At 48.9% G+C, this 15,014-nt stretch overlaps 1 protein-coding gene across 3 annotated transcripts in view; it reads left to right on the top strand.

The window, feature by feature from the left end:
* pdlim2 (PDZ and LIM domain 2 (mystique)) overlaps positions 1-15,014 on the top strand; it is a 30,990-nt gene that overhangs the window by 3,573 nt on the left and 12,403 nt on the right. For all 3 annotated transcript variants that reach the window (XM_056591637.1, XM_056591638.1, XM_056591639.1), the window contains exons 2-6: positions 2,956-3,083; positions 5,405-5,556; positions 8,496-8,556; positions 9,087-9,244; positions 10,277-10,340. In XM_056591637.1, coding sequence (XP_056447612.1) covers positions 2,991-3,083; positions 5,405-5,556; positions 8,496-8,556; positions 9,087-9,244; positions 10,277-10,340 — 528 coding nt within the window. In that variant the 5' untranslated portion in view covers positions 2,956-2,990. The remainder of the gene's footprint in view (positions 1-2,955; positions 3,084-5,404; positions 5,557-8,495; positions 8,557-9,086; positions 9,245-10,276; positions 10,341-15,014) is intronic.

Here is a 15,014-nt window from a genome sequence, read left to right as displayed (position 1 = left end):
TACAGGTGAGTCACTGTAGGGTGGACATAGTTTCTCTCTCTTTTGTCAGTGATGACGCCCCTGAAATAATAGCTGAAGCATTTAGTGTAAAACAACCCTTTATATCCTGATCGAAGTGTGACAGAGGGCAACAGTACCAACCGATACCAACTACAGTGCCAGATAGTGCCTCATGAAATGGATTTTTATGTTGCCTGTCCTAATATGGCTTGATTCAACCAATCAGAAAGTGTGTTGTCTGTCTGTCGGTCTGTCTGTCTGTCTGTCTGTGATGAAGGCCCATGCCCTAGTTCTACCCTGACGACCTCATAAATTGAACCAGCTGATACAATTCCCGGCACATGGTTGGCAATAATCATATCGCCATGCTTTATCATGCTGTGATACGTGGTTCCAATATGCATACCATTGCATAGTTGACCTCCTCCAGGTGCTCTCCCCCCCCCCCCCCCCCCTGTGTATCTGGCCCTTGCAGGTGTCTTCCAGGGGGATTCATTAACACATTAAATTCTTATTCCATATTGTATGGCCCCTTCACAATGCTGGTCTGATACTCTCTGGATCAGCATGGAGAGCAGTAACACCCCTCACACTGTTCTCGGCTTCAGTTTATTGCTGAAAGGATTGTCACGGCAAGCTTGTGATAGTGTCTCTTGGATTTTATTGGTCCATTAAGTTGCATAACGTAACAAGACTGGTCAGAGCAGAGAGTTCACGAAAAAGAACTTTGAAGCCTCAATCAATCCACAATATCCTTATTATTTTCTCGTTGGCTGTTGAGGAAATGTCAGGTCATCAGTTTACTTTCACTCGCCTGTCAAAATCTGCCCTGTCAGCTGGCAACCTCTTCACTCTCTAGAGAGGAGTAGCTTGAGGCCATTAGTTGGCCAAGTGCTGCCCCACTAAGGTAAAAGGGATGTGCCTGGGCTGTATGAGGGAAGGGGAGCTGGGTAAGGGGGGACTTGGTGGTGGTGGTGGGCGTGGTTCGGATCGTCTGAACTAGTTTCCCCTAATGAGCTTTGATATTCATTTTCAATGGCGCTTTCATTAATTGCAATTCATTTCTATGTTGTTCTGTTCAGAACATTAGTAAACAGTCTGGAATAATAGCTAGGTTTTGTATGCAACATTATACGGATGTACAGAAGTAAACAAATGTTGTGCAACTTTTTCATTTGTTGAGGTGTTGTAATGAACGGGCAGCAACCAAAAAACGCAAAGGTGCAAAACACTGTCGGTGACGGTGTTCTTCAAACTTCTCCAAAGGAGAATGTGTAGGCCAGGGTTTGTACCACTTGTCTTCTCTTGCCCTCGATCACTCCAGCCTGTCACTCGGTCTGGTGTCCAAAGAAGCTCCTGTGTTGAAACACGCTCAACGTGCTGCAGGCCTGTGGCTGGGTGAACTAGATCATACGCTGCAGCTCCCAGATTGAAAAACAACTTGGGACAGGGTTTCCAGATATGTTGCGGTCGCACAGTTAGTTTCAACCTTATTTAACATTTCTGTGAGCTCTTTAGCTGCCAAACCCGCTGTATACTGCGTTCTCCCTCAGAAAACCCTTCAACAAAGTTTCTATTCAGGCCTGATTCCTGAATGATCCTGTCTATATGGGCAACATATGCAGGCTAGCCCATGGGGTTGCACACTGAGCAGTCTGTCTTCACATAACTCTCAATGCCCATGACAACATCTTCATTTAGCCAGGATGTTTACATTCCCTGAACATTATCAGTACAAATCAAAACAGTTGAATGCATTGATAAAGTGTTTTCCAAGTTCTTTTGATATACATTACGGTATTTAATAAAAGTTTTGGAACCACTGTATTCATTGAATCAAAATATGTGCACGATCATCGGAGACAGGCCTCTGAATCTGATAAACAGTGCTCATAAATCCCATAATAACACAGGATGCCTGTTGCAGAAGACCTAAACGCCAGTGTGCCCACCACCATTATCACCAGCGTACCACTTTGCATCGTTCCCTGCAACCTCAGCCCTCATTGGTTGTTGTGATATATTGCACTTGCCGAGCCAGAATGGGGAAGAGACTATCCCCCTCTGAGGAGATCCTGGGAGCTCCTCTCTAAGGCACGCGGTTTAAGCTAAACATAGTTGGACTAATTCAAAGGGCTCCAGGAGGTCTGCTGTATCCACAACCATGGTAATAGCCGTGTGTGTGTGTGTGTGTGTGTGTGTGTGTGTGTGTGTGTGTGTGTGTGTGTGTGTGTGTGTGTGTGTGTGTGTGTGTGTGTGTGTGTGTGTGTGTGTGTGTGTGTGTGTGTGTGTGTGTGTGTGTGTGTTTTAAGTCTACAGGATGGCATAATGGTGGGATTTCGAGACATTTTGAAAAGGTATTGTCACGCCATTCTTGGAAGTTGCATTCAATTGATTTGACAGAACCGCTGCAGTACAACAGAGCCTTGACATCCCCTGTTGTTGTGGCGGTTCTTTGTTGTGGGAACTTCTCTGGGCTGTCTGTGTCCTCTGTATTTACAGTCAGAATAACCTCCGGAGGGAAGTCAGAGCAGTACATGTGCTGCCAAGCATAGTACTCTTTAGAATGAGTAATTATAAGGGACATTACTATCGTTTTTCTGGCCACATTGACTGCAGTGGGACTTTCTGTGTGCGGCGGCTACGCAATTTCTCGCTCGCCTCTTTCGGACCAGAAACTGCATTTGGTTCCAATGTAGCACTGGCTCCACGAGCACTTCTTCAATACCGGTCATGTGTCTCTGGTTAGAGTCCTCCCTTCCCTTTTGATGTGGTTGCACAACCCTTCACGGGGAGGCCTGCAACTCATGGACGTGTTGAGCCAATGACGGAGGGCGTGCGTCTCTCTGCACCTGTGCAACTGGCACACACATACGGCCTCACTCGCTTTCATGCACAAACACACGCCGTCGTGGTAATGATACTCATTCCTCCATCTACTTTCCCCCCCTGCAGGATTTAGACGGAGGGCGTACGGATCGTCTAGACGGATGGCGCTGACGGTTAGCCTGATGGGACCGTCTCCGTGGGGCTTCAGGATCTACGGGGGCAGGGACTTTAAGAAGGCCATCACAGTATCCAAGGTACCCGCACCAGCCCCCGATAGACAAACCCCTCCTACATCGCCACCTCTGCATCCTCTTGTTCCTCCGGGGTTAAAGCTCCCACGCTGTAATGAGTGGACGACTTCCTCCAGCCGCCCCCTGGGGGTCTGCTCTCGGCCTTTTGTTTTTATCAGGCGCTGCCCCGCAACCGTTTCCTTAACGCCCGAGGTAGTCGGGGTGGAATGGAAGTGAAATACATTAGGAGGAAACTTGTGATTACAGTGTTTGGTGCGTGTTTGTGTCTGTATGTGTGCGTACATGCTTGTTTTATTTTTCCTGTGTATTGTTTGTGTGCGTGTGTTTCTACGCGCACGCATACTGGTTTGTTTTTGTTTTCTCTGTGCGGCATGGGCCAGTGTGCATGTTTCTACACGTGCGTCAGTGCGTGTTTAAGCACGATGTTGTATGCTTATTAACTGCTATGGGAAGGGAACATGGAGGAGAGGAAACGTCTCCAGGAAGCCTTGGATGCCAGGGAATGTGACCTGCCCACTGCCCATCCTGGCCCTCCTTCACCCGGTCAGCCCGGGCTTTCCCTCCGTTTCACTTGCTAATGTCAAAACACGGGCAGGGTACCAATGCTGCACATCGAATAACCTTCCGACCCCTTTCACCTCAAAGGCATTACCGGTGACCCCTTACCCCCACTCGACCGCTGATGTTAAAGACACCGTTCATCACAGGGATAAAAGACCCAGATCTAGTTTATTGAAGCGAGTTAAGAGAATGAGCCTGGTTTCAAACCTCCCATGGCTTCGAGGTCAGGTTCAGAAGCGGTTTAAAATGAGGTGTAGGGCTGGTTAATGGGGGCAGTTTGTAACTCTCCGTTGCAGTTGCGGTTTGTGCCTCCAGCCCCCCACCACCCTCCACCCCCTCCTTGTCCCCCATCGGCCCGGGGCCAGCTGAAGAGGTCGGCACTTGGCACGGAGACGTCTCTCCCACCCCACTGTAGTTCCTCGCGGCCCTCGGACGACTTGCCCCCAGTGGAGGTGGAAGGGGAGCGTACAGGCGCTGGAGCAGAGAGTAAAACCCTTAAAAGAAACGACCAGTCCTTTTAGCCTCTGTGAAGCCGGGCGTCACCTGATTGGCAAAGAAACGCATTATTGTCCGTACCCACAGCAACGATTTAATTGGCCTCAAATGGGCCCACAGACACGGACATCTGCCCCTGGGCTCCGGCGAATCACAAGCATTCCAGGGGCCGGTCTTCTCTGCTTTCTCCTTTGGGGAGGCTGTCTTTTTTTTAATTATCCTCTTTACCGCTTTTGCACAATTAAAAGCAGACAGTGTAGATGTTGGAATGCAGAGCAGGGTTGTTATTGGTGGATGATTGTTTATGTTCTAATGGAATGTCCGAGAGACTGCCTTCTGACTCGTTTCGACGCTGTATTTATGGCGGCAGGACAGGCTGGGATGACGTTCTCTGTCTGTTTTGATCAATTTCCTCTAGTGCAGGCGGCGAATTTGACAAGTGATGCACAGGTGGAGGTCAAAGCGCGAGCTGCCGTCTCACTAATGGCCTCTCTCCTAGGGGGTCCTGGGCTCCGCCGTCGACAGGAGCTCCCAGGGTCCTCAGGCGATGAGCATGGCAGCGGCGGCGCCGTCTGCCTTAACTTACATTTACATTGAGGGCATTTAGCAGATGCTTTTAGTAAAAGCGACTTACAATAAGTACATTTGTCAGAAGAAAGAGAAACAATATATTGCCTTCGGTACAGTAAAGATATTCATAGAACCAAGTGCCAAACACATACAATTGTTAGGTTAACCCATTCCCCGTCTACAAAGAAGATGGCTAGGATAAGATGCTACACAATGCTAAGTACTATTTTTAAGTGCCGGGACGTACAACACACTAAGTGTGTACATTAAGTGCCAGGACATTCAACATACAATAGGTGCGTCAGAGGGGTGGGGGGAGGGTATGGGGGGAGGCTATGCAGAGTCGAGGTGAACTGGACGGGGAGATTGTTCCACCACCGCGGTGCCAAAACCGCAGTGGTCTCAAGAGTTGTGACTTTGATGATCGACCTTAACTCTCCTTACTACTGGGGAATACCCAATTATAACAAATGAAACCTCTTTATTAAGTAGAGGAATGTAGAGCGGGTGCACCATCTACACCTAGCCTTATGGTCCTCCCTCATTAGCAGCACATTAACGCCGCTGAGAAGCATGCTAGCATTGGCGTCGAGACGTCTCTGCTGTCTCACCCTGAAGGCGCTGCGCGAGCCGGCTCCTCGCGGAGCTAGGTGCAGCTCGTCGCCGGTGTCATACCTCTGTGCTCTCCGCTCCGTCAGGTCAACGGGGGCAGCAAGGCGGAGCAGGCGGCCCTTCAGCCCGGTGACATCATCCTGGAGATCAACGGGCAGAATACGGCGGACATGCTGAACGTGGAGGCCCAGAACAAGATCAAGAACTCCAAGACCCAGCTGCAGCTGGTGGTGGAGAGGTGTGTGTGTGTTGGGGGCTGGGAGTGGGTGGGTGTGTTTCCTGCATGTGAAAATGCAGACCCTGACTAAAGATGACGAGTCGTAGTTTGTGTTGACTTTGATGCATTAGGTTACATTCCAACATTGTCCAGATAGGACAGACACAAGGATTAACCTTATACACTCTGTGTATTCAGAGGGAATGATAATGTAGAGGTTATAAGGGTGTTCAAACTTTTTCAAGCTCCTCGCAGAGTTCGTCGATTTGACTTCCAATCAGGTAATTAATCTGGAACCTGTAGATCTGCAACAATCGAAAAATCAGAGACTCCTGATGAATATGTAATCCTGATTGGTTGATAAACAAATCAGCCCTTCTTGGCTGCTCTACAGAGCAATTAAGGAGTCTTGCTGATACTGTTTTTTAATGGAATTAACTTAATCATTGACTAATGCTGTAACGATGATGTGAACTCCATAATCAGCAGGAATTACTTATGATTGTCACCTTCTTTAAACTTCAGCTTGCTAATTAGCACACTACAAAACTCTGTTTTCTGTGGAATCATTTGGACCAAAGAAATAGGTTTCTCAAAACGATGACATAATGACCTTGCTCACACATTGCTGTTTCAGTCACTGCGCATATACTAGATTCCTATAAACAATGTAGCCTACCGATGTATTTACGTGTGGCTTGTATGATTAGGTTTAATCACATTTTGAACATTTGAAGTACCTGCCTAAGTTCATCATTACACTGCCATGTTGTTTTTGAGTTCGCCGTTCGAGGAGAAAGCAATCAACGAAAGCTCCCTATGTCCTCTGGCGTTTGACGACCCGTGTACCGCCGCCTACTCTGCAGGTTTTAAAATGCTTTGTGCGTTCTTTTGTGGACGGAGATAATGTTTTTACGACACCGTTGGTGTTGATAGGAATTCTCCGGGGTAAACACGAGGTCTAGACCTTGTTTTGATCTCGGGAGTGTCTGTTGCTCTAAAGACCTTCCCTGCAAATTGAGGCCTTTCTTGGCTAGCACTTTGATTAAAGGCTCTCCTCTCATTCGGTCTCCCACCGGCCCTCCTTGGACGTCCCGTGTCCGTGTGAGTGGATGTTTTCCTGCTGACCTCATGTCTCTCTCCTCCCTGCCAGAGACGGCATGGCACGTACCCGGCCGGCCCCCACAATGGCACTCTGTAGCTCTGCCCCATCACAACCTCCCTCCCGTTCTAGCCCCCTCGTGTTGACGGCGGGCTCCTCAAGCGACACCAGTCATCAAGTGTAATCACACCGTCCCAAGTACAATGGCACCCTGTGATGCTCCTGTGGAAAATGGATTTTCAGCAGATTCTTTCCAGTTCACTGCTCTGCCGATGAGGCAGGCTTCAGCCCATCCCTGCAACACCCTCGCTCTGACGTGCTGTCTCTTTCAAAATGAGCTGGCAAGGAGTTTATGTGTTGGTACATCAAATACTGCTCTTAGCCACACTCTGCTAACCTGCAATAAGCCGGTTCAAAGGCATAAAGAAAACAAAGCCCACAGCAGCTTGTCATCCATGCTCCTCGCTTTGTAGAGTGCCTTGGTCTGAGGACACTTCTTTGAGCTCCATTGTTTGTTGACCTCTTTTGTATGATGTCATGTTGACCAAACCACTACTCTCTCTCTCTCTCTCTCTCTCTCTCTCTGATCTGTGGCTCTCGGCTGAAGAGATGACTTTGAGTCACTGGGCCCAGCGACACCACAGTGACTTCTTGTACAGCCCATTTTCCTGTTTCCTGAATAATGCAGTGTTTTTTTGTCTTGGCCGTCACACAGTTCACCAAAAAACTGAAATATGAATGATCAAAGTTTTCCTGATTATTTCTTTTGGTCTGCCAGATGATACATTTCTTGGGAAATTAGACATTATCTGGTTCTTGTAGCTAATCGTTTGGACTATTTTACATTTCCACACGTTTTCCAGTTGTCAGCCGTGTTACTCAACCCTTGATTGATGCTCCTTCCCTCTGGAAAGCGAGGCCAATATTTTCAAAATGTCTAGGTTTTCAAAATAAGTGCGTTGTTTAACCTTGAGCCAATTCATCCATCTGTCAGGGGTAGAGCAGACCTATAGGAGCGGGGTCAGGGTTCACACAGACTAGCTTTACCGCCTAATGGATCCTCAGACTGCAGATATCTCCTGTAGGCTCACTGTGTAATCACTGTTTCGGGATGACTCTTTTCCACCTGGCCGACTCTGAGCACTCCTGAGTTTGAGTTGAGCACCAGTCCAATGAATCACACCCCCGAGCGAAGAAAAGACTCCGTTCTCCTGCCGGAGCGCTCGGTGGAAGGAGGTGCCGTTCCAGGCCGCTGACCACAGGATTCCGTGCTCCGCCTGTCCTCTCCACTGCTCCGGGCCCCGTCGAGGGCCCACTACCGGCCCCTCAGCGCAGGGTAGAGAGGGCGGGGGGTTCTATTTATTTAGATTGGCTTGTTCTGACGCCAATACTTTTCCCCCCTCTGAGTTTGCAAAATGGACTTGCGAACGGAATAAATGTTTTTCGTAAGGACCCCGCAATAAACTGCCGGGGTAGAATGGGGCTAATTGTGTGTGGGGGGGGGGGGGGGGGGAGTAGTATATTTTAGAAGCAGGCTGAGGAGGGAAAGAAGACACTTTTTTATTACTGTACGGAAATTACCTTTTTGAAATGAGCCATCAGTGTGTTAGTTGAAGGACAGGAATAATTAAGAATACCGACTGGATCGTATTTGATGATTAATGTCTAAATGAATAGCACTCCTAACGCATGGTGGTGTAGTCACAGGTCATCAGTGTTCAGAATACATTTTACATTTTCATAAACCCAAGAGGCACATTATGGTCCATCACTCATTTCTCCCAGGCTGTTTAGGTGACTTTGATTTGGTATCCGTGGCAACTGAAAACTCCTAACACCATATGTCTTGGCTGTTTAGACCCGTTCCCGAACAGACCAATGGCGGCCCAGGCTCAGAAGATCTGACCAGCCCCTTCCAGGTCAGTACGGCACCACGGTGGTTAGGTGGACACCCCAGGGGGGCGGTTTTAGATTTACACTGACATTCCTCTTCACCTAGCGTAACATTGTTTTTGACTCTGACCTGTAAAACCCAGAGTCTGTCCATCCAGAGTCGGCATCGTGTTATGAGATACCCTTTCCTTCAGTCTGTGGGGGATGTCTTTGATGGTGACCATATTTGTTTGTGAGCTCTGGTCTGCAACAGTTTAAGGGGGAGGAGAAGAGTATGAACAAAAGTAAATCTGTGATCAAATCTGTGGTGGTCCTTGCAGTGGGTCTATTAAGTTGGAAATTGAATGTTGAGATGTAAATCTCAACCTAAGATCTTAAATCTGCTGTGAGATGTAAACAAGAATGTAATAAAACTGCAGTGGGATGTAAACATGTATGACTTATAACTGGGGTGGGATGTAAACCAGTATGTAGTACAACTGCTGTTGAACTGTTTGTCTTCTCCTTCTTGTATCCTAGTCACATTATGTAATGACATTCTTTGAATCTTTTCTAGACTAAGGAGGCATTTCTGGTGAGCCGAGATGAGAATCAGAACTACAGGGACTACAGCATCTCCAGCCCCGCCTCCCTTTCTCCTGGGCCCTACCCGCCCTACTCCCCCGAGCCCCCCGCCAGCCCCGACGCCAAGCGGACCCCCGGCAGTGCCAAGAGGTACCCAACGGGTATACGGGGACTATGGGCTCGGCTGACTTTAGGGGGATCTTGTTATGTTTTACCAGCAGGCCGTTGAGAAAGGGTGTTTATTTTCTGTGAGTAAACATACCAATATTAAGAAGCAGGATTATTGTAGATATCTCGACCTAGGACCTTTGGCATAGGTCCTAGTAGCCAAACATTTAGTGATGAATGCTAAATGGACTGCATTTATATCGCGCTTTTCTAACCATTGGGCACTGAAAGCGCTTTACAATATTGCCTAACATTCACCCATTCATGAACACATTCTCCCACTGGCGGCAGTGTCATCCATGCATGGCGACACCCAGCTCGTTGGGAGCAGTCAGGTTGAGGCGTCTTGCTCAGGGACCCCTCGACACTCCGCTAGGAGGAGTCGGGGATCGAACTAGCAACCTTCCGGTTACTTCAACCCGCATTACCTCCTGAGCCAAATGCTGCCCATGACGATCAGCTTGACTGAGAACCTGCATGCCCATGACGCCTCCATGGCACACATTCAACCCCCTGATGTAATCAACAATACATCCTGACGGACTGCAGTGTCTCTGGACCAACGGAGGGCATCTTCAAGTCGTACCCTCGTACTCCGTGTGTCGCTGCAAGTTGTTCTGGGAGGGCCGACTGCTGACAGTTTGTTTGTTCAGGACAAAAGCGTCGCAGTAATTGCTCCCAGGACTCACAACACGTCCCCAGTGAATAGGTACAAGAGTAACCACCACAGTGCGGTGCCATGGGGATTGTGCAGTCGCAACAAAGGATGTGCAAAGGGTATCGCATTCCACCCATTTCATTCAAAACTCACAAAAGGCCAGAATGTGGAACGTACAACATGGTTCTCTCCCTCTGTGCCCGTCTGAAGGGATTCACAGTTCAATCTGCAAATTTAAAATGTAATGCACCAGTCCAAACTGAAGGGGTTGGGGTTTTCAGTCACACATGATTCTGAAAGATTGATTATCTGATATTGTATGATATTGATAATCTGAATTTTCTTTCCTTGGCTAGTATACATCTGCGCCCATGGTCTCCAGAGGACAGGAGTCAAGTATTTGCCAGACCGCTCTCACAGGTCAGTCCTCATTATTTGAAATGGTAGCAGGCTATTCCTCAAAGGCCTCCACGCCCTCCCTTCATTGCTATTTACCCTTTTATTTCTGATAAACAATTCTAAAATGTTCTTCAGAATGTCTTCAGGTAATGTAAACACTCATGTTGTTGTATTCATGCATACAATAAACACGGTTTCTGGTTCTTTGAAGAGAGCAACGCATGCGCGCATACACTAATTATTTTATAAGAGGACTGATAAGAAAGTTTGATATGAAACTGGATAACCCTCACAATTGTATCGGTGAAAGTAATATTACTTTATAGTGTCATTACTTTATAAAAGCAAGCAGTACACTATCTCAATGTCCTTTTAGATAATTAAGTGGCTGTCGGACTAAGGGTGCCCTATGTCAGAAGTAAGGCCCACACCTCCACAAGAAAGGCAGGATGCAGACAGCCTTTCACTCCCAATCATAGGAATATACAAACAGAAAGGTTATCCTAAGAGTAACTGACATTAGGTCTTAGAGGAATCCGTCCCTACGAGGGCGGCTGCTGCACTTCTCCTTACAAGGGAGAAGAATGAAGGGCTTCCGTCAAAACAATAGCCCTAACCTCTGTGCACCCAGCGGGAAGGGTGACCTGTGAGTGGTAAAATATAGCCTGGGCGGGGGGTTCGGGGCCGAGCGCCGCTAGATCTCGTTCTGCTTATTTACTGTTCTAACAACACAGGGCTGGGGGGGGGGGGGGGGGGGCGGAGCTGTCTGGAAGGACTTCAGATAGTCAGAAGGAAAAATGTTGTGGGAAAGTTTGCGGGGAGATATTCCAGCTATGCCTCAGCCCTGGGTCCCGAGTCGTGGCCCCGCAAAGCAGAGTACATGGGATACGGAGGCAGGAAAAAACATACAGCGCCTTTTTAAACGGCTGCAGGAATTCCAATCATTCACTATTTTTATGACCTGGGTGGACATTGCCTCTGGTTGGATAAATGGGCTCCTTATTGGAGGGGTTCCAACTGTAACCCGGCCTCTAGGAGGGGCTCATTTGCAGAATGCTAGGGCATTGGTTAGGGTTTGGAATCGGTTTTGAGTTTTTTTTAATATTTTTTAATACGATCTTAATATTCACCGCTGCTAGTACCAATAGGGCTTGTACATCAGAATGCATCATGGGAGTTTTTGTTGGCGGTGCTCAAGAGAGTTCTAGGAATGCAAAATCCTAAATCGACGTAAACATACCTTATCTGAGGCCAATCAAAACGTTGTTTTGAGCCAAATGCTCAGTGTCTCACGTCTCGCATGAGACACTACGGCACTGTGAAACACAACAATGTCTCCCCATCATGACAATCAGGATTTATAACTAAACGATGAACCAAACACCCGTACTACCATCAACGTTCTCATGCTCCTATTCCTCCGAAATGGAGGCGGTCGTAGCGGTGTGATGTCATGATGTTCCAGATCATGTTGGACCCGATTGGTCCGGACCCTGAAGGGGACAGTTTGTTGGAGCCCTTCCTTTCTGGTGCATAATCAGCGTATAAACAGTGGTTATGTGTTTTCCTTTTCACAAGCACTAAATGTTTCTTTGCGTCTGTTTATTTGGATAGAAGTTGGTATACTGTCCCTAGTGCCGAGAGCTTATTTCTAGTTTCACAATAGATTTTCGTAACAATTTCTTTCAATTTCGCCCGTTTCATTATTTTTCTTCTTAATCTTTTTCTTGAGACTGGGCATAAATTATTCTTATTTTCCTGTGTTATTTCCTGATTAATGTACGTAATTATGTATATTAAAATGCTTGAGTCCATCTTTCGTGCCAAGAGGGTCTTATTAAGGACCATAAACAGTCCTCTCGACCACTGGGGGTCTTTCAACGCCCATAACCATTTTACATGGTTTATAGAAGCGCAGTGGGGGTCTCCTCACAGGACGGCGGTCAGGACAGGAGGGGCGAAGGGCGATGGAGTGCAGGCACGCATCAGGGGCCCCTGACTCGCATCAGGGGCCCCTGACTCGCTGGCGCTTCAGGAAGACCACGGCGAGGTGGGGTGATGCAGTAGGTCGTTACTGAGCTGCTTTGAAGTCCGTCCGGGTTCAACCTGACACCCCGGGACTGGATGAGGGACGGGGTCTTGACCCTGACCCAGCTGCTTCTCTCTTGGGGGGGCCGTACTGCCGTGTGGCTGGGGGGGGGATGGCTGTGCACACAGTCATGTTTGGGATGTTTGTGGAAGCGGGGAGGCCAGAGGTCATCACGGTCCTGGGCTCATCTCTCTTCTTTTATTTGACACGTTTAATTGTTGTTTTGGTTTCAGAATGCAACTTTTTGCGAGGCGTTGCATTCCTTCCGTTTCACGACTATCCGATGCAAAACTTTAAATGGCGTTAGTCATTTATATTATTTGTTTTTGACATCCTTATATAACCTTAATAGAATGTACATCTACAATATTCTTGTCCTGTCAGGAACACTTTTTGAGTGTTTTTTACGCAATGGAAACATGTGTATTGTTGGTCTGAAGGTTATAGAGATTGTATCCTCTCTATTCTCCCTCTGTTAGCTGAGGATAACCTTTACCTTGGCAGGTCGGCCTGCCAGCCCATGGAAGCAGTGTATGTTCAGACCTCCTCCCAAAGGGATGGAGGTCTCCTAACGGGCGACTGGGATTGGTCATTGGGGTCTTTTCAGAATGGCTGAGGGGGATGCCAGGAAGGGGCCCTCCGTGGGCCGTCTCTGCCCTGGGAGGACCAGCTCTGAGGCCTGGGGGTTTCTTTGACAAGGGCCTCTGTCGCTGGCAGCGGGCTGCAGAGTGCGGCTATATCAGGTGATCTTGTTAGAAAGCTCTTAAAAGCCTTCTTCGTCTTTTCCCCCCGTCCTGGCGTTGGCCCCCCCAAGTGAGCAGCGCGGGATGCGCAACAGGATCTCGCTGGCCCGGGTGTTGGATGTCCTGAGAAAGTGGCCCTCCACAATGGGGGCTGTGATTACCCCGCCGTGGAGGGAGGGGGCCGGGAGGGCTCCCCCTCTCCGCCCGCATCACAAGGACTGTCGTTGTGTGAGGGACTGACGGGGATAATGGGGGGGGGGGTTTTCAGGGGCCAAGGGTGGACACCAGGGGACCTTCTTCCATTCCAAAACTGTACTTAAGCCGTCAAGGCCCTCCGCCGTGCCCCAGGGCCGCGCTAGCACAGCCGCCTCCTTTGTGCTCGCCCAGGGACTCCGCTCTGCCTTCAGCGAGGACGTGTTTCTGGGGCTGCAGACTCCTATAGTGCAGCATAATGCTTGCAGAGATTGGATCGGTTTAAATTAAGCCTCTGTTTTGGGAAGCGTCCCACCAGTATCCAAATCAGGCAACAATTGAGAGAAATGCGAGACAAAAGAAAAAGCTACGTTGCTGGGGTCAAACATACGGGAAGAGCAATTTGTTGAATATTTATTCTTTGAAGACACTTTGCCTTCCAAAGGGGCCCCACGTTGACCTGTGTCATTCTGTTTTATCATGCCGTGAGCTGCCTGTATCTATTGGCTCCCCACCTCCACCTCCAGAACAAATGAGGAGCAGGAGCCTCCCCAGCTGGGTCTTGTGGCCGAGCCAGCCTGCTTGCTCTGAGCGGGAGAGCCAAGCAGCGACATCTGCTGAGAAGATCAGCCGTGCCTCCACCACAAGGGGATCTCACTTGGAAAGAGCAGGCGTTGGATCCAAACGGTTTCCGGTCTGCGTGCCGTCACGTTCCTGACGGTTCTCCAGCCCGTCTGCCGGGTTCTGCGGTTCACGAGGGCTGCCTTTTGTGCGAGGCTCATCCTGTGCTGGCGGACGGGGTGGTTGCTGTATAAATAACCCGCTTCGTGCACAATGGCCCGCTGCAGCTGGGGCACTGTGGTGGTGGAACGCTGACCAGTGGCTTCCAGAAGCCCCCAGATGGTCTGATCTGGTGGGTTCCAGATAGTCTGATCTGACCTTGGTTTGGAGTTGGACCTCGTCCATCACTGGCATTGTTTTTTAGTTTTTGTCAGAGGAGGCCACTATTCACATCCCCCCTCAGTACCCATCAGCCATGCAGGCTGGACTGCTTCTGGATCCATCCCTTCTGTTTAGAGTTTGGATTGCATTTGTTTTTTGTTGTGGACCATGAGCCAAGTATTGGATCACATTATTCAAACAATCCCAAACCCTTTTCAAATTCAATCTTGGGGTAGTGTAAAAATGCTAAATATGTTTTTCTTTTCAATCCAATTGAAAAGAATTGGATTGAATACTCTACGGCTGCTCCTCCTCCACCGAATGCATGCCCATACTGACGGGAGGCGGTTCAGATTGACGGGCTATTTCAGGTCTGACCATCGCTGAGCTGCTGTTTAGCTTGGCGGGGCCCTGCCTGACGGGGCCAAACCTTCACCGCTTGTGGAGCTCACAATGAGCTCCGGTGGGGGGACTGAGCGAGGCCCTCTCACGTTGGCCCCCACGCCCCGGGGGTCCGCTGTGGCCCTCCTACACGCAGCAGCCTCTCGTCATCCCCGCCTGATGATCAGCGGGTCCCCTGGACTGAAAAGCTAACTGGAGCGCTAGTGGTTCCCCTGGCCCTCTGCGGGGCCCCTGATGGACCCCTGGCCCGGGGGCTTTATAGGGGAATGTTTGCTGCTAAAGTAGGGTCCTTTTTTTCCATTTTTCTGCTAGTAGGAGCAGTTTGTG

Source organism: Gadus chalcogrammus, chromosome 6 (genome assembly GCF_026213295.1).
Source record: "Gadus chalcogrammus isolate NIFS_2021 chromosome 6, NIFS_Gcha_1.0, whole genome shotgun sequence".
Classification (NCBI taxonomy): Eukaryota; Metazoa; Chordata; class Actinopteri; order Gadiformes; family Gadidae; genus Gadus; species Gadus chalcogrammus.
The sequence above is the reverse complement of the archived record's forward strand: the minus strand, read 5'-3'. Positions and strand labels throughout refer to the sequence as shown.